Below are 22,023 nucleotides of genomic sequence, written 5' to 3' on the forward strand. Positions count from 1 at the left end.
GCAGCCATCTGCCACAACTGGTTGGGCTGAGGGGAGAGAAAAGACGTGCTGAGGAAGAGAGCCAGAGATTAATAATAATTAATGATTAAATGCAGAGTGGAGTATAACCAAAGTAAATAAGGTGAATGAAATGAAAAAGTGCATTATGGGAACCCCCCAGCAGCCTAGGCCTATAGCAGCATAACTAAGGGGTGGTTCAGGGTCACCTGATCCAGCCCTAACTATAAGCTTAATCATAAAGGAAAGTTTTAAGCCTAATCTTAAAAATAGAGAGGGTGTCTGTCTCCCAAATCCAAACTGGGAGCTGGTTCCACAGAAGAGGAACCTGAAAGCTGAAGTCTCTGCCTCCCATTCTACTCTTAAGTATCCTAGGAACTACAAGTAAGCCAGCAGTCTGAGAGTGAAGTGCTCTATTGGGGTGATACGGGACTATGAGGTCTTTAAGATAAGATTCAAGACCTTGTATGTGAGGAGAAGTATTTTAAATTCTATTCTAGATTTAACAGGGAGCCAATGAAGAGAAGCCAATATGGGAGAAATATGCTCTCTCTTTCTAGTCCCTGTCAGTACTCTAGCTGCAGCATTTTGGATCAGCTGAAGGCTTTTCAGGGAGCTTTTAGGACAGTCTGATAATAATGAATTACAATAGTCCAGCAGTATAAAGCAGTAATAAATGCATGAATTAACTTTTCAGCATCACTCTGAGACAGGATGTTTGTAATTTTAGAAATATCGCACAAATGCAAGAAAGCAGTCCTACATATTTGTTTAATATGTGCATTCAAGGACATATTCTGGTCAAAAATGACTCCAAGATTCCTCACAGTGTTATTGGAGGCCAAAGTAATGCCATCCAGAGTAAAGATCTGGTTAGACACCATGTTTCTAAGATTCATAGGGCCGAGTACAGTAACCTCAGTTTTATCTGCATTTAGGAGTGCTTTGACGTACCGTCTTAAAGCCGGCAGTAGAGGTACAGTAGTAATGGACTGTATGTGTAAAAGGCAGCTCTAGAAAGCCAAGGTTACTGTGCAATAAACACACCTCTGATTCCACATGCTATCGCACTATTGCAGCATTACACTTGCCACCTTTAAGATGGAATTAGTGTGCTAAAAGGGCTACTGAGCCATATGTTAAAGTCACTGCCATCATCCACTGTCACACCCCTTCTGCCCACTCACAGGCTACAGATGAAGATTCCCCTCCCAACAACTTCTTGACCTACACCATCAGTTCAGCATCAGCCTTCCCTGATTACTTCACTATCATCATGGTGGAAGGCTACGCAGGTACGCTTACCTTCAGGAGAGCAAATGTAGTTGAGCATATGAGTTTTATCAGATTATACTTTGAAGAATTGTTTATACAAAAGTTTTTGCTTGTATAATTTGGGATTATAATAATTATTTGATCCACAATTTTACTAAGATGTGATGTTGCTGCATGTTGCTCCCTCCCTCCTTCCTCCAGTGATTAGTGTGATCAGGCCTCTGGACTACGAGAAGGTTCCCAAGGGCATTATCTATCTAACAGTGATGGCCAAAGATGGGGGAAATCCACCCCTCAACAGCACAGTCCCTGTCACGGTGGAGGTGATTGTAAGTATAACACACACGCACAACAACAACAGCAACGCAAATGTTTGACTCATCCCGCCTTAATGACACATCGCCACAATTACTCAGTACCTCCTACAGGTTTTGCTGACAGCTGTCAGCAAATGCAAACACAGAGCAGTATTTCGTGAGTACATAGTTTTTGACTTGGTTTAATCTTCAGTACGTTTTCCACCAGCATAACCCAAATATAAACATGACAAGTATGCAATCTTATTCAAGCTGTGAACATTTTCTGCCATCTGGTGCTTTGCACGTTCTCACAGATGAAAAGGCTTATGACCTTAAGTAACAACTGTCATGTCTCGCTATGCACTGTACATGAGCATAGAGCAACTTTTTAGTCTTGCTTTAACTGAGCAAATGTTCCTATGTATCACCGATGGGATGGCAGCTTTTCCCAGGATGTGCAGCATATTTGAATGTTGTTCTTGCAAACAGATTTACAATGAATCTGCCAGCAGATGTGATTTGAAGTTTAATGGCTCTGAGTTCGAGGGTTTGTTAAATGTTCTCAGAATCAAAACCTGAAGGGTAAGGTCTCAGAGGACTCAGACAGTTCAATAAGGAGAGCTCATTCGGAGGAATTGAACATGATTTATTGATAAGGAATGCAATCAGTTATCTGACGATTAGACGAAGGAGTCTGAAAGGGAGAATGACAGATGAGCAGTGATATGTAAAGTACGTGGAGCGGAGGCCGATTGGCTCAGAGAAGGCGGGCGGGAAGATGATTGGACTAGAAGCGTTGAAGTCAGCATTAAGTTTGACAGCGTGGGAAAAGTGGAAGTGATGTAAGAAATAGACAAGCAGCCAAACACCTGGGAAAGAAGGCAGATGAGTGATTACAGCTCTTCCTTATCGAACTTACGCCTGAGCTTCATTTCAATGCAACTAGAGCGCTCGCACTGAGGTCACTGAGGTCACTGAGGTTAGTGATTCTAAATCTGTCAGCGCAAACGTGCATTTGCGAGTTATCATGATCCATCATCTCATGGGACTTACAGGATTCTAAACACTTAGAAAGTCATACTTTTAAAACACTTTGAAATTACTAGTATGCTGCTAGTATGCTAGTGGCCTTTAAGCTCTGTTTTCATTATTAAGATTAACTGACATAGAAATTGCATTTATTGATGGATAACAGTTACATAAAGTGTTATGAATAAATGTTAGTGCACCTGTAATTAATAAAAAAATTGATAATTGGGCAACTAAAATGTCTCCCCACGTTTAAAGGCACTTTTGCCAAACCTTTGCAAACCTCTATTTATCGATCAGATGAGATTCTCTAAAAAATAAAAATAAGACCCATTGAGCTCTGACATCATGTTCAGTGAGTGAACGCAGAGCTTTGTTATACTTCCAAAATCCATGTTGATCCAGTTTGTGACAGGTGTCACCAGCCTCATCTGGTGGATTGTTTCATGTTTCTGACTTGCATATTGGTTTCAGCATTCCTCCACTGTTTACCTTCCGAATCCTTTTAACTCGTGTCTCACTGCAACTTTGTTTGCAGCTCTATCGCAGTCTGTGCAGCTATCTGAGCCTCCAGTTCGCTTGTCAGTCTTATCGCTGAATGTCTTATTTTGAGGCACTAGAAAAAGTCACAGCTGTCTACTCACGCTCGCGCTGCATCACAGATGTTTTAATACATTAAAGAGTTGAGGAAAGAAGACACTCTGCACAAGGTTCTGGGTTATGATTCTACAAGATAGTGCTTCACAGTTTTCCTGCAAATGTGCACGTTAAAAGTTCTCTTTTGTTTCGTAAGAAAGCCCACACTGTGATGCTGGTAATTTCCACCTATATGGTTTCATTTAATTCATTAATATCCATAATGCTTTGGCTTTTTGAGTTACCTGGGATGCTGGAGCTTTGAGCCAGGTATGCAGCATTCTAAACCACAGAATGAGACAATTTATTTTTTTCAAATAACTTCATTAAAGGCAGTGAGGACATCATGCTCGCATGTTCGAGATGACTCATGTTCCCAAGATGTGTAATCTGTGTCCAAATCCTCACATGATCCAAAGCACAGTGTGCAGGTATAACATGTTGCTACTTTTTATTAACTTAAAAAAAATCTGAATATTGACCTTTGTTCAGGTGTTATTAATATGGCCGTAAAAATATAATGAGCAGCGCAAACTAATAAACAGTCTCTCTATTGGCTTTTAAGCTCATTTCCCATGATAGACATCCGTTATACACGAAACCTTTTGTTTATAAAAGAAAAAATGGTAGCAGAATGGTTGAATCCAGTTGTTATATACTTTGATGTGCACGGACAGTAATCATATCTATACACATCCTACAAGAGGGAGAAATATTGTGTAAACCAACTGAGAGAGCTGTGCCAAATTCATTATAGTCTCGCTCGCTCTCTCTCTCGCTCTCTCTCAAAACTCTCTCTCTCTCTCTCTCTCTCTCTCGCTCTCTCTCTCTTTCTCTCTCTATCGCTCTCTCTCTCTCTCTCTCTCTCTCTCTCTCTCTCGCTCTCTCTCTCTCTCGCTCTCTCTCTCTCTCTCTCTCTCTCTCTTTCTCTCTCTCTCTCTCTCTCTGTCTCTCTCTCTCTCTCTCTCTCTTTCTCTCTCTCTCTCTCTCTCTCTCTCTCTCTCTCTCTCTCTCGCTCTCTCTCTCTCTCGCTCTCTCTCTCTCTCTCGCTGTCCTCCACAGTGTCGTGACTCACACCACAGGGGTTTATCAGTGGCTGGCAGCATCACACACACACAATGCTTTGCACCAGTGTAGCACAGAGACCAAATAGATAATAGTGCCAGTGACTGTTGTTAAAGAGTTAACATTTCTCAGCGGCTCACACAGTGGGGAAACTCTCTGTGAATAGCCACACAACTGGATGTGTTGGTGTGAAATAGTCTAATTCAGTGAGTGGGAGGTTGTGAGGAAATGTAAATACTCTTACAAAGTCTGTTTTTCAGCAGAAGCTGTACCATGTTGTAGCCAATGATTATTCTTTTAATCAGGCAGTGGCATTAGTAATAATGATGTTTTAACTATTTTCCCGTGTATTGCTGCAAAAATAACTTCTTTTTTTTTTTCATTTCCACCTCAGCTTGTGCATCAATCTGCTTCTTGTCCAGCCATTCATTTTTTTCTCACTCTTGCGCTCCTAAAGCAGAGAATACGTTGCATTGCCTGGTAGAACAGTTATAGTTTTCTTTACATGCTGGTTTCAAAATAGTATCTGATCGGACCACAAAAGCAGCAGCAGCCGTCCTGATAAAGTGCAGTGTTTGAAGTCATGAAATAAAGGGGTCTTTCAGCTTACTAGCCATCTTCAAAGAGATTCTACCAGTGTCTGTGCTTCTCAGTGTCCTAATTCAAAAATTTGCTAATCTCAGTGTTAATGTGTGATGACTGTTTGAGTAACTCTTCTTTTTGAAGCAACATTAGCATTTTCTCATTGTTTAGCGCATCGACTCAAGCTGTTGTTGATGTTTATACCTCCCCCAGGATGAAAATGACAACCCACCCGAGTTCAGCAGGCAGTCCTACATCATCAGAATCCCAGAGAACATTATTGCCGGTGAGTCATTTTATACATTTGGGGTTACAGTTTAGTTGCCGGAATACATTTTCTGGTTGGCGCAGCCAACACAGCACTTAAACACTCCAAACAAACACCGTGTGTTGCATATACAGTCACCTCTTACTTCGATTGCCTTACTATTAGCATATTCAACAAATAGCTCTGCTTTCTTGGGGGTATGTCTTTTTTTTATGTTTTATTTTATTTCCTTCCTCTGGCCTTTACTGTCTTATTTGTTTTGATTTTGCATAATGTTTTTAAATTCTCAGTCAGAATAGGATATTGACTATTCAAGGGAAATCACTGAATGCTATATTCATTCTCATGCATGCATTCAGAAGACTCTTTCATCCCAGACAATAGATTAGTTTCCAGTCGCTAGAGGGAAATGAGATATTTGACCGCCTTGTTCTCTCTCTTGAGCTCTGCCAGATGCTGGCCAGTTTTTATTTCTCGGGCCCGATTTTGAAGGCGTGCATAGCTGAGCTCCTTGGGCCAGGGCTGAGGTTTAGGAGACTATGTCTAAAGTGTTTGGCCCTGAGCTGAAGGCCTGAGGCTTGGGTTGCAAGGCTGAGCTCAGGGCTAGCCCTACGGCTCTGGCTAGCCTCTCATCCCCTCTGCCTGCCAGGGTATTGATCAAGTCTGTGCCAAGTATGGGCTGTGCCAAACAAGCTGATAATCCACTAATCCATAAACCCCCTCACTGTCATGCCATCAGTGGAGTTGTGGATGGGGGCGGTGAAGACATTAGCTCTGTATATGCCATTTCAGTCTGTCTCTGCTGCTCATCTAGCCCTGCCTGTCTTTCCTTTTTCCTAGACTTCCCAAGTTTTCCCCATGATGCTGTCTCTCACTTCTGTGAGTTGTAACTTTCTTCATGTCCTCCCCACCCCCCCACCCCCACCCCCTCCTCTGCAGGGGCTACTGTGCTGCTTGTGAATGCTACTGATTTGGACGCCTCGCGGGAGTTTGGCCAGGCCTCACTCATCTACTCCCTGGAGGGCTCCTCTCAGTTCCGTCTCAACTCACGCTCAGGTGCGCGCGTCTGTGTTGTGTTTGTGTGTAAGGGATGTTTGTGAAATTCAGGAATATCTTGTAATGCAAAGACATTTTTTAAGGTCTGTTTTGTTTTTAATTTAAAACAATTTAGATTTGGCTTTAAGATCATCCTGGAAATGACTGCACAACCTTTTTCTTTTTTGTTTTAGCCCTTTACTTTGTTTCTATGCACACTGTGCATGCGTCTATGCAGTGCTCAAACCCGACGTTCGTTCTGACGTGAGAAATTCTGTTTTAATGACGGTTTTGTCCTCGCTGTTGTTTTTCTTTTGCCATTTTTGGGCACTTGTTATCGATGCCGCGTGTGTTTCAGGAGAGATCACCACCACAGCGTTTCTCGACCGTGAACTGAAGTCAGAGTACATCCTGATCGTCAGAGCAGTGGACGGAGGCGTGGGCCCGCAACAGAAGACTGGAATCGCCACGGTAACGACTTTACATCACTCAACCAATAATTTGATCTGAACAAATTCTCAGCGTATTTTTGCTTTATAGTATCATTGTTAAAAAACATTTCAGAGGCACTGCTTTCTGTAATATTAAAGCTACGAGGGACTATTAATTGAATTTTTGGATGGTAAACCCGGATGACCAGACTTCTTTTATACTTTTTAAAAATTCATTATATTGTATCAGTGTGGTCAATTAATGAAAAATATTTTTAATCCCACTGAATTTAGGTGAACATCACCATTCTGGACATCAATGACAACGCCCCAATGTGGCGAGATGAGCCATATGATGCCAACGTGGTAGAGATGAGTCCTATCAACACTGACGTTATCTCTGTGAGTGCACCTAGCCCAACTTTTAACTTGTCTGATCGGTTTAGTCTGCAGCTTAATTTGATTAATCCGATCTTGCAAATATATGCAAAAGGTGTGTTTTTAATAACAATACCTACTCTCAGAACAGGCTGATCAAAGTGTGAAGACTGAATTATGCATAAATTTCTTTACATTAACTGAAAAACTGTATTTAAAAGATGGCTCTGCCATCGATGGACGAATGGCCATCACCTTGTAGGTCATCACAAAGTAAACTCCTCTATTATCCCAAACTCTCATTGTCCTGCTGGTGTCTTTGGCAATGTGTTGTTGTTAATTAAGCCCTGATTGTCCATTAATTAAAGAGGCGTCAGTGAACGTAATTAAGGGAGTCCAATTGCTAATTAAAATGTAGCCCGCAGTCATACGCATAGCAAATTATTCAGCTTCTAGGCAGAGAAAGAAGCAAGAACCCATCTTGCAGCCAAAAAAAAGCAAAATGAAGAAATGGTGAGGAAAAATAAATGGAAGATACAAGCTTTGCACTTCTAAAATGTAGCCACTTTTTCCTAATCTCCTGTAGTTATTCCTCAGTTGAGTTCTTTCATGGTGCATCCAGCAACACGCTGCATGCTGTATGTGACTCTATGCGCTCAGTGGACAGACACAGTTGCTCCTCTGACCATTTTTCAATAAATCTGACCATCCAGGCTTACAGTCCCATAATTGGCCCCAATGTAGCCCTGGTCCAGCCAGTGTTTCCATGGTGACAAGAGGCCACCTGCTGAGTCCTCCTGGAGGTGTCCAGTGAGCCGATGAATTTGGCCGCTGTGTCCAGTGCAAGGATCAGCCCACTCAAATCTCAGAGCACCCCACCATCAGTGCCGCAGCCCCTTACATTCAGAGTGTACACACACGCACACACACAAACACTCTGTAAGCCTCCTCGAAGATCGCCTTTCAAAACAATATTCCCTTTTCTGCCACTCTGCAGTCAGACAAGGGCCACAGTTCAATAGAGAAGGCTAATATATTTGCTCTCCATCTTTTAATGTGCTCTGCTCAGGCCAGAATTGATTAGTTCAACTGGCCCCAGCCAGCTACTTCTCCACATCTTATATCACCTGCCTTTGTCTGTGCAGTTGCTAATCAATGAGGCTCTGAGATGCCTGCCTACCATGTCCCTTAATAATTAAATACCTGCAAAACCTTTGTTCCTCTAATGACCAATTAACCAGTTTCCAGCATTTTTAGTCAGCGCTCTGAATAATTGATCAGCTCTTTAAAAATCAGCCTGTGCTTTAGCCGGGCTCCCGGCTTCATACATTCATCATCCATCGCCACTCTGTGTCATAAAATGAGACGTTACTATTTTTCTTTTAGCTGACTGATGTGTTAGAAAAGTTGAAAGGAATCGTACAGGAAGATGCTCAGGGGCTGGGATGGGGATGTTCTTATTTCCAGTACAGCTGCTGTAATTCTTTTTTCTTTCTCTTGATTATTTCCCTTATTCCTCCTTTCTTTTTTCCCACAATTCTCTGTCGTAGATCACCCCCACAGCTTTAAGTTGTTTTTGTTAAGTAAATCTCCCAGCTTAACTTTTTTTTTTAATAAACAGGGTATAGGACGCGGTTTTGAGGAAGCTGAAAAATGAACTGGGTTTTCTCATTTCTCTTTCCAGGTGTTGGCAGTGGATCCTGACAATGGGGAAAATGGAACAGTGGTATACAGTATCAATCCAGAAAATCCTTTCTACACCATCAACAGCAGCACAGGGAAGATCCGCACCAGTGGGTTAACGCTGGACAGGGAAAGCTCAAACCCCAGGGACACGGTACTTATGAGGACTATCGTCGTCTCAGCTGTCGACCGTGAGTAGTGTGTTATGGTAGGACTTTAGTTCGCGTTTGTGTTTGCCTTTTGCTGAGTAAATTTGTCCTGTTCATTAAAGTGGATCCAGAAGCAAGCTTAAATTGTTACGTGTAATTATCACTCCATAGCGTTCAGCTGTCAGCAATGAGCCACTTTCACCGAGCCTCGTTCCTAAAGTTTTATGTTGACCATGAAACTCTTTACTGTAGCTAATAAACTCCTTTGACCATGAGACACGGTGTGTGTGTGTGTGTGTTTGTGTGTGTGTGTGTGTGTGTGTGTGTGTGTGTGTGTGTGTGTGTGTGTGTGTGTGTGTGTGTGTGTGTGTGTGTGTGTGTGTGTGTGCGCGTTTTATATATCCCTTTGGCGCCCTCTTTAGGTGGCACTCCTCCACTGCGTGCATCAGTAAGTGCCACAGTATTTGTCAACCTGCTGGATCTCAATGACAACGACCCAAAATTCCTTAACCTGCCATCTGTGGCTGAAGTTCCCGAGGGACTTCCCATTGGATCCTCATTTTTCAGGGTAAGATAAAAGACTATAGCTATGTACAATGGCATCTTACAAAAGAATGAGTTCGATATTTAGGGGGGTAGCATAGTGGTGTCCTTGGATTAAAAAACTCAGTTCCAAAAAAGTTGGGAAAATGTAAATAAAAACAGAAGGCAATGATTTTTAAATTTCATAAACCTAATTTCACATTCACAGTGGAACACGAGGAGCATATCAGACTTTTTAAATGAGGCGTTTTACTATTTCATGAAAAATATTAGCTCTTTTTAAAGTTGGTAGCAGCAACATGTTTCACGCTGCGTTACTGCCTAAGGAATTGGCAGCTTGCACATCTGGAAAGGCACCACCACTGCTGAAAGGTTTTAGAGCAACATTCGCTCCCAATCCAGGCGACGTCTTTTTTTAGGGAAGGCTTTGCATATTTTAGCAAGACGATGCTAAACTGCATACTGCATCTATTACAACAGCATGGCTTTGGAAAAGAAGAGCCTGATTGGCCTGCCTGCGCTCCACACTTTTCACCAGTTAAGCACAAAATAAAATATATGACAAAGAAGACCCAGGACTGTTGAGCAGCTGGAATCCTGTTGCTACCATCAAATTGCAGATGAGCTAATATTTTTCTTAAAATGTTTCATTTTCTCAGTTTAAGCATTTGATGTTTTCTGCGTTCTACTGTGAATAAAATATGTATTTATGAGATTTAAAAATCCTTCAATTCTGTTTTTATGTACGTGTTACGCGGCATGCCGACTTTTTTGGAATTGGGTTTGCATCAGTAAGTGCTATCAAACATTTCAGGGAGGCTTATATTAAAACATTTCGGTGATGGCAGACAGAAACACAAAGGCCCAAAAGATTTTCTCTCTCATTTTTTTTAAAAACATGACTACAAAATAACTTGTGCAACACTGCATAATCAATTTAATTCACTTAAAATAAACATCATTTAAGCATATTTTATCACCATCTGCTGTCTGTTACCCCTTGAGTAACCTGTGTTCTCTCTTTTCTCCGTCTCCCCCTTCCTCTATATCACTTCCCATCTCTTTCTTCTGTAGGTCCAGGTGGAGGACCCTGATGAGGATAAGAATGGTTTGATTACACTGGCATTACAGATGGGTATGCCTCGCCTCGACTTCCACCTGAACACCTCCACTGGTGCGCTCACCTCTTCGGCAGTCCTGGATCGTGAGAAGATTGGGCAGTACCAGTTGAGGATTATTGCATATGATGCAGGACGGTTCCCTCGCACCTCTACATCAACCCTCACTGTCGTAGGTGAGAGATTCAGGTTTCATTTATCTTTGCTTTCTCTGAAATTACCAAAATGTGGAAGTTAAAAAAACAGAAATGATTGTTTGTTTTTAATAACAAAGAGTTGCTTCATTATGATAAATAGCCGACCACTGCTTTCTCATGCATCTGCTGAGTAAAATGCTGCCACCTGCTGGTGGGATTTGAAAACACCCAAATAGGGGGATCTGATTGCTCTGGATGTGATTGAAGAAGATTGGAAAAACTGCAGCCATTTCCCAAATGGATCAGATGAGTCTGAATCAGAGGAAATAGTCACAGAAAAGCACACCTGAGCAAGAAAGGCAAAAAAATGTTACTAGCCACTGCACCCCCCACCCCCCACCCTCCCTCTGCTGCCTTATTTGTCCTCATGCACATGTATCCGTGTGTCCTCGTGTCTTTCTGTCTGTATGGCGCGTGTGTCAGTTCTGGATGTAAATGATGAGACGCCCACCTTCAACCCTCGCGTGTACAATGTTTCCCTGAAGGAGAGTGTCCCTAGAGACTACATTGTAACGCGCCTCAGCTGCTCTGACAACGACGCAGGTCTCAACGCTGAACTTAGCTACTTCATCACAGGTCAGAGGTCACAGTGGGAAGTGTTTTTCTGTGTCTGTGGGTTACGGTGTTTTAAAGTTACGGGGACTTCGTATACCATCCGTACCTTCCATCCATCCATATGTGTGAGAGCTTGTGTATGTGCTGAGCTCCTCTTGCATGTGTCCTTTAGCTCATACTCAACGAATGAATGAATGAATGAATGTTACGCACAAATTAATTAAATTAATTCTAAAATGTGACTTTTTCTATTTTTAGATGGTAATCAAGATGGTAAATTTAGCGTGGGCTTCAGAGACGGTGTTGTTCGGACTGTGGTTGGTCTGGACAGAGAGACTCAGGCAGCATACACTCTGATCATAGAGGCTATAGGTGTGTCACAAATTTCATAACATTGTTTTTCCAGCGATGCAAAAATGTTATCTTTAATCTTTCTCATTTTTACATGCTCTGTGTTTATATTTGTTATAATGATGTGGTTTATCTATAATAACGTAGTTTATCTTCAAAGCTGCTCTTGTTTCCTTGTGTATGATAATGGTGTTAAAAAAACAAAACAAAAAAAACCTGTCTGCATATCTGCAGTGATTTCAGACTATTGCTCAACTGCCTTTGTTCCTGTCTGAAAGAAAGAACAAAAACTCAGAGGTTTTCCTGTTTTGGAAACCATTCAGTGGGGGTAGTTTATCTGCTGAGGAGGCCAGAGACACAAGCGAGGGGAGAAGAAGCAGAGATAATGTAAAACTGTGCAAGAGAACAGAGTTAACGTGCATTGTCCTCATTCAGCTGAAAATGACCCAATTTTTAATGAGCCAACTATATTCAGTCTTTATAAAAATCTCCTTTCGGATCCCGCTTTGTTTTAGTTATTTATTTTTAGGATTATTAGATTATTTAGTGTAACATATGGTGCGGTGCAGCCTTCAAACACCGTTTGTGTGTGTTGTCCTAATGTCTGAAATTTATGTTATGTCTTTAAGTGATGCATTTGTAAACGTGTCTGTTTTTTGCACATAGACAACGGCCCGGCTGGCAGCAGACAGACAGGCACAGCCACTGTATTTGCTGAAGTGCAGGACGTTAATGACAATAGGCCCATCTTCCTCCAGAACAGTTACGAGACCAGCATACTGGAAAGTGTTCCCCAAGGAACAAGCATCCTTCAGGTAAAACACACACACACACACACACACACTGCAAAACACATCCTGACAGAAATGTCAATTTTAGCAAATTCAAAACTCAATTTATTTACTTAAAACACACTGAATGAGTTACAGAGCGGTCTCTTTTTGGCCTGGGTTGCATTTTTCTTGTCAATACTGGGAGTTCCCCCCATAATGTGAGACTAGTGTGATGGTGTTTATCTTAATGCATGTGAATTTCCAGATGAATGGGTTTCAGTGCATCAGAGCAAGAAGCAGTGTGATGCTGGGTAGTGATGCTTGGCCCCAGACTTTAAATTTGAGTGAATCTATAGTAGCAGACTAACCTAAGACTCTGTCATTTAAAGACTAAGTTTAGCCTTGAGGTCATAGTTTTGGTGTCTCTGCACTGAATTTTTGTTCACTGTAATCAAATTTAGTCATTTTCTCTCATGAATATAGCACAGAGCAATGATGTAGAGGAACAAATGACCGGTAACAAAAATGCATTGCTCTGCTGCGATGACTTTTTGATTACCTAATTTTTAAATACCTGCATTTTGTACCAAAGCTCATCCACCTAGCATTCAAAGAAGGTTAAAACAAATACTAAATATGCACTCTTCACCCTCTCCTGGTATTAGTGATGTTTGCTGCACCAACCATGAAATATACACTGTGTCACATCTAGGGAACAGTCAACCATCATTCAGGTGGTCCTCAAGTCAGATTTCGGTAACATAGTCAAACAGACAAGGCATAGTGAGGTGGGGCTCCGCACTGGCCTCTGGCTGTGTTGTCTGCCTAGGTGGAGACTGGGGAGCACGTGTGCTCTCGCGCTCGTGCGGCCTGCGATGAGGCGGCCGTCTGAAGGAGAGATTGTACGAACGCCGATACGAGCCCAGCCTCTTCCACACCTTGAGCTGGGGCTCGCTGGACGACCTCCTTCTACGAGTCAAGCTCTCCCCCGGCGCACAGCTCGCCTCAGAGTCCCCGTCCTGTTCAGAGGGGCGGCACACGGCCAGGAAGGCCGCAAACCCTGCCAGCAGCAGCGACAGCGCCAGCACCACTATGATGGTGAATTCTGGGTCATGCATGTCTGAAAAATAAGATGGGGGCTGTCGGATGGGGGCAGAGGAGGTGGTGGTGGTGGTTGTCAGGGTGGTCAGGGTGACGTTTTCTGTGCTAGAGGCGAAGGTGACGTTGGAGCCTGGATTAGTGGTGTTCATATTGTCTCGCTTCTGGAAGGAGAAACATTAGTCAGGAGGTTAGTGTTGGCTTATTTGAGAGATTTTGTGTGTATTGTTTTTAGTGTATTTGGCTATGTTTGAGACTGGTGTGTGTGTAGTCAGCTTCTATCAAAGTATCACAATAGCTCTCTTGACATGCTGTGTTTTGCCTCACTAGTGAAGCCTAACTATGCTGAGTTGTTTGTTTTTTTTAGGCCTGTTCTCATATTTTTGCTTAATTAGGATCATACACTCAAGAGCTGATAATACACATAGTCACACATGCACAAATATGCATAGAAATGCCTGCATACACAACCAAACGCAGACTGTTTGGCATTTGCGGCAATTATGTAGCTATTAAATCAAGGACTACAAAACAGTCAATGCTTGACAGGCTTTCTTCAATGTAAAACAAATTGGGTTTATTAAAATGCCCCTTGTAAAATGCAAGGCACCCACCTCTTCTACCCCAGTCTCCAATTACCCACCCCCTTCACTCCCTCCCATCTTCAGCAGGGTAACATTTGTAAATGTCATCGTCCTTAATTCAGTGGAGACAAAGCATGGCTTATCGGTTTAAGGGAAACACATTGGGACGTGAAATTATTTTTAAGACCAAATGCCAGGAAAGCTGTGAAAAGGCCAGTGGAGCAGGATGGCTCGTTAGAGAGTCAGTTCATTAGTCAGCGCCTCCAAGCACATACGCCACACGCACACACACACACACACACACACACACCCAGAGCTATTCAAACACAAACTTTCTCTCTCACCCACACATACTGTAGCTTGCACATATTCGTGATTAGGCACGCTGTTCTTAAGCTCGGCAGCTTAGCTGTAAGGTACTCTCCCTCTGTTTCACCCCACATTGTTGCTCCTCCAGATCTGACTACTCAGCTACTTTTGAAACCGAAAAAAAAAACACTTAACTTCTTTATTAGCACACTTTGTCTATCTAATTCACATTTGCAAAATCTGATCAGTTTTGCACACAATTTCTCTAATAATTTGTAGCAGGAATAAAATTTCTAGCACTATAACAACTCCGATATTTCAAGAATTTGATTATGTTCACCGTTATAATTCTTAGCAATTAAAACCTCTTGAAAATATATACTCACACCGACACTTTGGGGGACTTTAAAACAGAACCTTGCTTCGTTCCAGTAACTGAGGTCAGATCTGTTTTGTAGCTCCACACTCTGTAGCTCCACGCTCTTGTTTCTCCCCCCCCCTGAAACTACTGCTTTCCCAGGAACAGAGGGGGAAATGCTGGGGAGGAAGAGGGGAACGGGGATGAAAAGGGGGTAAAATCTCAGGAACAGCATCACAGAATTAATATGTCTCAGTTACCTTAATGACAGGGAGCCAAAGACAATAATATATTTTGTCAGTCACACAGAGTAGTATTAAAAAAAAAACTGTGTACCTACTCCACATGATTACACTTCCAACATCTGGCTCCGCAACGTAGTCTTGCACTTTCATACACCCCCTTTTATGGACTAAGTGGTGCATTCCTCTGTGTAGTGCCCTATTCATCACTCACCAATCTGACCCCCAGCCACTTTTTCCTCCCCTCTCCCCCTCCCCTCACCTCCCCTTTCTCCTCTCCTCTCTACATCTCTTTATAAAACTAATGAGACTGAAGTTGGGCCCCTCTTCACAGAGGGAGTGAGAGCGAGCAAAGGAGGACACGCAGGGCAAGACAGAGGCTGCGAGAGTGTGGCTCTGACTATTTGTGTGCACCTGACTGCACATGTAAATATGCTTGAATGAGTGTTTCTCTGTATGCAGCTGAATATGCACTTTTGTAGGCACCTGCACAGATTTTGCCACATTCACAGAGGAGCACGGTGTGACATGAAGCCAGCCTCTTCCAGTGCCAGCGACTCTGTGCCGCTCTGGATTCAGAAGTCAGTCATATGACACGGCCCATTCACCAGCAGCCCAATATGTTTCACTATTTATCTGTGTACACTGCGGAGTCATGCTGACTGTGCTGGGATTGGGTTTTCGGGTGCTTCTGGCCATCTGCCTGTGACACACAGAGAGAGTTTATTGCTGCCGAGCTACAAAGAGGTTGTTGTGGCAACAAGACACTGGGCACCAGGCAATGTGCAGCGAATGGGACAGTGTACTGATTTGCCCCTCTGTTTTTACCGAACACAGTTAAAGAAACATAGTTTTAAAACATTCATATGAAACGTGATCAGTGAACTATATGGGATAAAGACACTAAAAACACACACAACCTCAAACTTACTGGTAACCAAAACCAGCTATTCAAGTCATGGTGGTAGTTATGAATAATGGTAGCTCGTACATGAAGTTGCAATAATCAATATTAGATTACATTAAAAAAAAAAAAAGTGTGTGTATTAGCAGTGCCACTTTTAAAGTGAAAACGATGGCAGAGGTGTTTCCTTTCCCGGAGCCGGCTGGTTTGTTTTACATGACATTTAGCATTTGGTTCAGTTCAGTGTTCCTGTGCAGATGTTTTAAGAAAACACAGACCTCTTGTTTTTTTGTTTTTTTTTTTTGTCTGTAAAGGTTCAAGCAACAGATGCAGACCAGGGAGAGAATGGGAGAGTTCTGTACAGGATCCTCACTGGTAAGTGTTGCAGTCCTTTAGCAGGCCTCTGCACCTGCTCATGTAGTGAAAGCATAGCGGACCAAACAAAGAATATGTGATGGCAGCTTTGTAAAGATGAGTTATTTAGAAAAATGTAGACTCAGTAAAATTGACAGGATTCACTGATTTGATCATTCCTCTTATTTCCTCTGCGTGTGTGTGAGTCAGGTCTTGCCAAAGAGTCAAGCTCTTTAAACAAATTAATTTGCCATGTCAGCAAACTGAAATGACCCACTTGGCAGATGCCTGTAGTGGACTTAAGTCAACTCAGGGACCAGATTTAATGTTTTAAATGTGCATTTTTGTTGAAGTCTCTTGGCTTCGTCTCACCTTCACACCCTCTCGCTGTCTCTCTCTGTCTGTGTGCTTGTATTTGTGATGCATGCAGGGAACAGCAACAATCTGTTCAGTATAGACAGACAGACCGGACTGGTGACAAGAGGCCTCAGGGCTCTGAACAGAGAAACCAGCAGCTCCCATATGCTGGAAGTGGAGGCCTACAACAGTGATGAGGGCAGCATGAGGAGCTCAGTGAGGGTGAGAAAGAGGAGGGTAGCAGAAGCAGAGTAACCACAACCAGTGAAGAATATACATTATGTGCATTATGTGAATTTATTGTCTTTTAGATGCAGCATAAAGTAAAATGTGGCTATTTGATATATTTATTCAACCAATTCAGCCTCTTCATACTGGACTCAGATTTTGTGATCTAATTCCTGGATGAGTTAATAGAATGACTAAACCCTTCCCAACAGACTATTACACAAAGTTTTTCTTCTCCTAATGTCTTCTCCTCAGGTGATCATATATGTTGACGATGCCAATGATGAGGTTCCCGTGTTTACCCAGCAACAGTATAACCGCCTGGGCCTGAGGGAGACCGCTGGCGTTGGCACCTCTGTGATCGTGGTGCGTGCCACAGACCCTGATACCGGTAGGTCCAATTTTAAATGACCCAAAAGAGGGAAAGCGAGGGTTTGATTTCAGTTCTTTTTAAAGAGCATCAGGATTTCTCCATCTAACACAAAACAAAAGCTGCTCAGCTTGCACTACCACGAGTTTGAAGATCGATAAACCACTAGCGAGTTCCTCTCCAAAGAGGAAAAAATGATCTCTTCTTTATTCTTTTTTTTTTCTGGTTTTGTAACTCTGGTGTGTACAAAACATTGCAACCGGCATTTAAATCTCTACTTCTGCTCCATGGTACAAACTTCCCCTTATTCACTTCCCGTCGGGTAAATGTTGCTTAGACACCTTCTGACGCATCTTGTGCCGTGACATACGCTTTCCAAAACATTAGATCAGGCCTGAAACTGAAAAGAACACTGAATAGCCCAGAAAGCATAAAAAACAGAATCAAGGAAGCTGGTTGCATCGTGTAACTATAGCTTCACTGTAACAAAGTTGCAAAGTTTAAAGTTGTTATTCTTAGTAACAGTATGTGGGGGAAAAAAACACAGCTTTATTACAAGTTTTTTTCTTTACTGGCACTTTTTTCCTACCACCTCCGCTCTTTCTGTTTAGGTGATGGTGGAGCTGTTGCCTATGCCATTGTATCCGGCTCAGACCGCAAGTTTGAGGTGGATGTAAGCACTGGTCTGGTTACCACTGTGGACTACCTGGACTATGAGACCAAGACTTCCTATCTCATGAACGTCTCAGCCACCGACCAAGCTCCGCCGTTCCACCGAGGCTTCTGCACCGTCTATGTCACGTTACTTAATGAGCTGGATGAGGCGGTGGCCTTCTTCTCCGCGGGTTACGAGGCTTCGCTTCGGGAGAGAACATCGCCACGGGGACGGAGGTGGTTCAGGTGCAGGCAAAGTCTGCCGACAACTTGAACCAGCTGACGTACCGCTTCGACCCCGACACGTCGCCCGCAGCGCTGGCCCTCTTCAAGATAGACAGCATCACGGTGAGGGAGAGGGCGGGGAGGTGGAGGAATGGTGATCACTCAGTTGAACACAATGTGTAGGCCTCTTTTTTTGTGTACTTCAAAGGCTACACCCACCCTCTGTCAAATATGTTTCATCCATTAACCGCAGTGTGATTCAGTAACACCTCTCCCCCTGTGATTTAGGCCAACAGTCGTGTTACTGTGTGACTATAAGCTGATCAAAGTGCGTGTGTGCTTTGAAGTCATTTGATTCCTTTGATAGATGAAAAATGTGATTTGTATGATACTTGTTAGTTTTCTTGTGTTCCTGTGCTTGTTCACTGTCCCACCGGGAGCTCCGTCTTGTATGGAATCCACATGTGGGTTAAGGTATCTGCGTATGTGTGTGTTGTTTCAGGGCCGCATCACAGTGACGGGCCTGCTGGACAGAGAAAGGGGGGATATGTACACCTTGACTGTTGTTGCTGATGATGGGGGACCTAAAAAGGACTCCACTGTGGTATGTCCCTTTATTGTGAATGTTGTTGTTTCAGGCCTAACCTTCTTATTAGTGTGCCTTGTGGATTTATTACTGCATGTGTTTGTGTCTATTCTGGTGCAGAAATCTTAATGGCCTTCCTCTTTTATTAATTGCATCTCTCATTGGAACTGCAGAAGGTAAGACTTTATGTTCTTTTTGTGGTGTCCTGAATGTTAAGTACAGCATTATTTAAATGTGTTCACCATGTAGGGTGATTATTATGTTTTTCTAGTTGTGTTTGTTTAATATTAAAGGTAAGTATTACTTTGCTAATCTGCAGTTTAACTTGATTGTACCTCTGTACAGGTGTCCATCACCATTCTGGATGAGAATGACAACAGCCCGGAGTTTGACATCACATCTGATACTTCGGTCAGCATCCCCGAAAACACACCCATGGGGAAAAAGGTGGCAGTAGTTCTGGGAAAGGACAGAGATGCTGGATTAAACGGGCTGGTGAGGAGCAGGAAAAATGAATAAAGATGGATTTAAAAAGGAAAAAACCAGAAATAAAAAAAAATAGATCTTATGTGTGGCACTAACACTTAAACCTTTTGTTTTCACTGCACTCAGCAATACTCAGGGTACAAATATGCTGATTTACTTTTCAGTTTTTAAATAGCTCGTGCTGAATCAAGTAAGCATGTTTTCTGGGCATTTCAACAGCGAATGTGACATTTATAACTTACATTTCACTTATTTTAGTTTGTGTCTCCTGTAGTACTATGAATATTCACTTCGCAGAACGCATTACGAGAAGTCAGCTTGAGCATACTTCAGTTTCACATCAGCTCGCTCAGATTTTGACGTCTCAGTTGCCAACCTGAGCTGCCAACGTCACATTTTTTCTTTTTCCTACTACCTGCTGTGCAAGCTGTGCAAGTCATCTTCTCTCTCACCGCTAATTTCTTAATTTACTTTCTCAATGCAAAGAAAGCACAATTAAAAAATACCCACACCCACATGTGTAACTTTTTGATTACAGAAAAGCCGTCTGACATTCAGTCAGTCACTGTCTGCCCCCCCTTCGATTCTTTCTCTCATTCTGACTCGTTGCCAGGTCAATTTCACTCTGGTGGCGGGCAACATGAAAGATGTCTTCATGATCAAGACGGTGAACAACACTTATGGGGAGGTTTATGTCAATGCTCCTCTGGACAGAGAGTCTGTAGACCGCTATCTACTGAAGGTCAGGCAGAAATCCACTACAGTTACTGTATGACAGTTTTCACCAGATACCTGTTTCTCTTTCACAGTCTCATCACGTGCCATACTTTTTAACTTTTAAAACCAAGTAGACATTGTTTGACACTGTGATCCTGTAGTGCCCAGTTCACCTGTATTGTTACAGGTTCGTGCCACTGACAACGGCTCACCTCCCAGACAAACAGATCACTCACTCACCATCAACATCCTGGATGTTAACGATAATGCACCTGTTATTGAGAGCCAGAGGGGCTACAACGTCAGCGTAAGCGAGGTATGGATGCGCTCAACACACCATCTTTTTATCCACTCATGAATGTTGCAGAGGTTCGTGCTCTTAAACAGAAGCTAAGCAAGTAGGCGATGTGAGTTTATACAGAAGATTTCAGTATTCGGCTGTGAAGTTGAATTTTAATGTTACCACAGACAATCCATCATTTAACAAGGTTTCTTTTCTGATGCATTTTTCAGAACGTTGGAGGAGGTACATCAGTCCTCCATGTGACGGCCACAGACCGAGACATCGGTCCCAATGCCATGCTGTTTTACTACCTCACTGCTGGAAACCAGGACTTGACCTTCCGCATGGACCGAGTGACCGGAGAGATGGTGACACGGCCAGCCCCTCCTGATCGAGAGCGCCAGGCCGAGTACCGACTCACCGTCACCGTTGAAGACGATGGCACTCCACCTCTGTCGGTAAGCCACAGCAGTAAGCGTGTCATTGCAAAAGTGCTGCAAATATATCTTATTAATATCAATTCCTACATTTTTTTGACTACTTTCAAATTACTGAGAGTGACGCTGAATTCATGGCATTACATTTTATTCGAGTCAAAGAAAAAAATTGTCTACCTTCTATAGTTTCATATATTATACTGAAAGTGGATTCTTTTCAGTGTACTAATAATGTATTTAAGCTCTCAGATAACACACTTACAGTATTATGCATAAGAAATGTTTAAATAAGAGATTGAAAATATAATTGAATTGAGTTTCAAGTGTGTCTGAAGTTATGAATAAAGTCTAATAATGCTGTTGAACAGAAAGAGGTACTTAAGAGGATTCAGCATCACGTCTTATGCAGAGCCCTCTGTTGGTCAGTCACTGTCCAACTAACACGCCAGTGCAAGAGTTGGGTTCATTCTTGAACTCTGCTTAATCCTTGGTTATCTGCCTGACCTAAATAAGGAACGGGAAGAATATGAAACATAAGAAGGCCGACACGTTTCAGATAGCGCACACAGTAAATCCAGTATGGCGCTTCTTTGCTAACTGACTGAAAACACCTCATTGGTCAAAAGGAAACAATTACATTTCTCCTGTTCCTGTTTAGAAAACTGTCCACATGCTTAGAAGGAATTATGTACTGTGCTACATGAGTCACAAATACACACTGTCATGTGGCAGACTGTCAGGCTATAAATTTACTTGTCTAGACATGGATGCACACCTGTAATAATGTTACTCTTTGTGCAAATAGTTGATGTAAGCCTGCAGAAAAAGCTGGAAAGAGAACAATGGCCATCGCCGGGGATTGTCACTTTTCATCTGGCTCTGTCTTTTCTCATGAAACAAGATGCTAAGCTTGTTTTATCACTTTCTCTCCTCAATGCCAGCCTCCCTCTGGTGTGCCCCATCTTAGAAGCACACAAGTGGAACAACCTTGTTCTATCTGTGATGGCTCCCCAGACAGCAAGAGCAGTATGTCCTTGTAATTTAATAGTTTTGGAGACCTGCCATTTGAAAGGAACAATGATTCGAGAGACAGAAGGCTTTAAGTTTTAAGAGATTCACTTTATTATAAAAGCCACTTAGACCACAATTCAGATGTAACAGAACAAACACGCTTTCACTGCAATATGCAAGCCTCCTGGACTCATGTCAACATGCACTCACACACTCGTGATCACAAATTTAAAAACACACACACACTAGCAGGCATACTTGAACACAGAAGAACAAGAAAAGAAAAACATATGTACACAATACCCTTAACTATACACCTGCTACACATCGTTCTGGAGAGGATTTCCACCAAACACCTGCTGTACATGTTTTACCTCAGTGTGAAAAAAAAAAAAAAAAAAAAAAAAACCCACCAGTGGTTTTACAGTCATACACGAGCCAAATAATATCAGAACT

At 42.5% G+C, this 22,023-nt stretch overlaps 2 protein-coding genes across 2 annotated transcripts in view; one reads left to right on the top strand and one right to left on the bottom strand.

The window, feature by feature from the left end:
• Nucleotides 1–22,023, top strand: part of cdh23 (cadherin-related 23) — a 170,942-nt gene that overhangs the window by 121,498 nt on the left and 27,421 nt on the right. Inside the window, 23 exon segments of the mRNA XM_030747862.1 lie at nt 1,187–1,292; nt 1,474–1,601; nt 5,097–5,169; nt 6,091–6,207; nt 6,545–6,657; nt 6,912–7,019; nt 8,680–8,869; nt 9,250–9,395; nt 10,445–10,664; nt 11,109–11,261; nt 11,499–11,612; nt 12,258–12,406; nt 16,174–16,238; nt 16,651–16,792; nt 17,054–17,189; nt 17,780–18,033; nt 18,036–18,170; nt 18,550–18,651; nt 18,807–18,809; nt 18,979–19,128; nt 19,733–19,861; nt 20,024–20,152; nt 20,350–20,577. Coding sequence (XP_030603722.1) covers nt 1,187–1,292; nt 1,474–1,601; nt 5,097–5,169; nt 6,091–6,207; nt 6,545–6,657; nt 6,912–7,019; nt 8,680–8,869; nt 9,250–9,395; nt 10,445–10,664; nt 11,109–11,261; nt 11,499–11,612; nt 12,258–12,406; nt 16,174–16,238; nt 16,651–16,792; nt 17,054–17,189; nt 17,780–18,033; nt 18,036–18,170; nt 18,550–18,651; nt 18,807–18,809; nt 18,979–19,128; nt 19,733–19,861; nt 20,024–20,152; nt 20,350–20,577 — 3,090 coding nt within the window.
• Nucleotides 12,490–14,849, bottom strand: LOC115793101 (uncharacterized protein C10orf105). Its single transcript, XM_030747865.1, has 2 exons — nt 14,744–14,849; nt 12,490–13,626 (listed from the first exon to the last, which is right to left on the bottom strand). The coding sequence occupies exon 2, from the start codon at nt 13,612–13,614 to the stop codon at nt 13,111–13,113; it is 504 nt and encodes a 167-aa protein (XP_030603725.1). The 5' UTR covers nt 13,615–13,626; nt 14,744–14,849; the 3' UTR covers nt 12,490–13,110.

Source organism: Archocentrus centrarchus, chromosome 15, assembly GCF_007364275.1.
Source record: "Archocentrus centrarchus isolate MPI-CPG fArcCen1 chromosome 15, fArcCen1, whole genome shotgun sequence".
NCBI classification, from domain to species: Eukaryota; Metazoa; Chordata; class Actinopteri; order Cichliformes; family Cichlidae; genus Archocentrus; species Archocentrus centrarchus.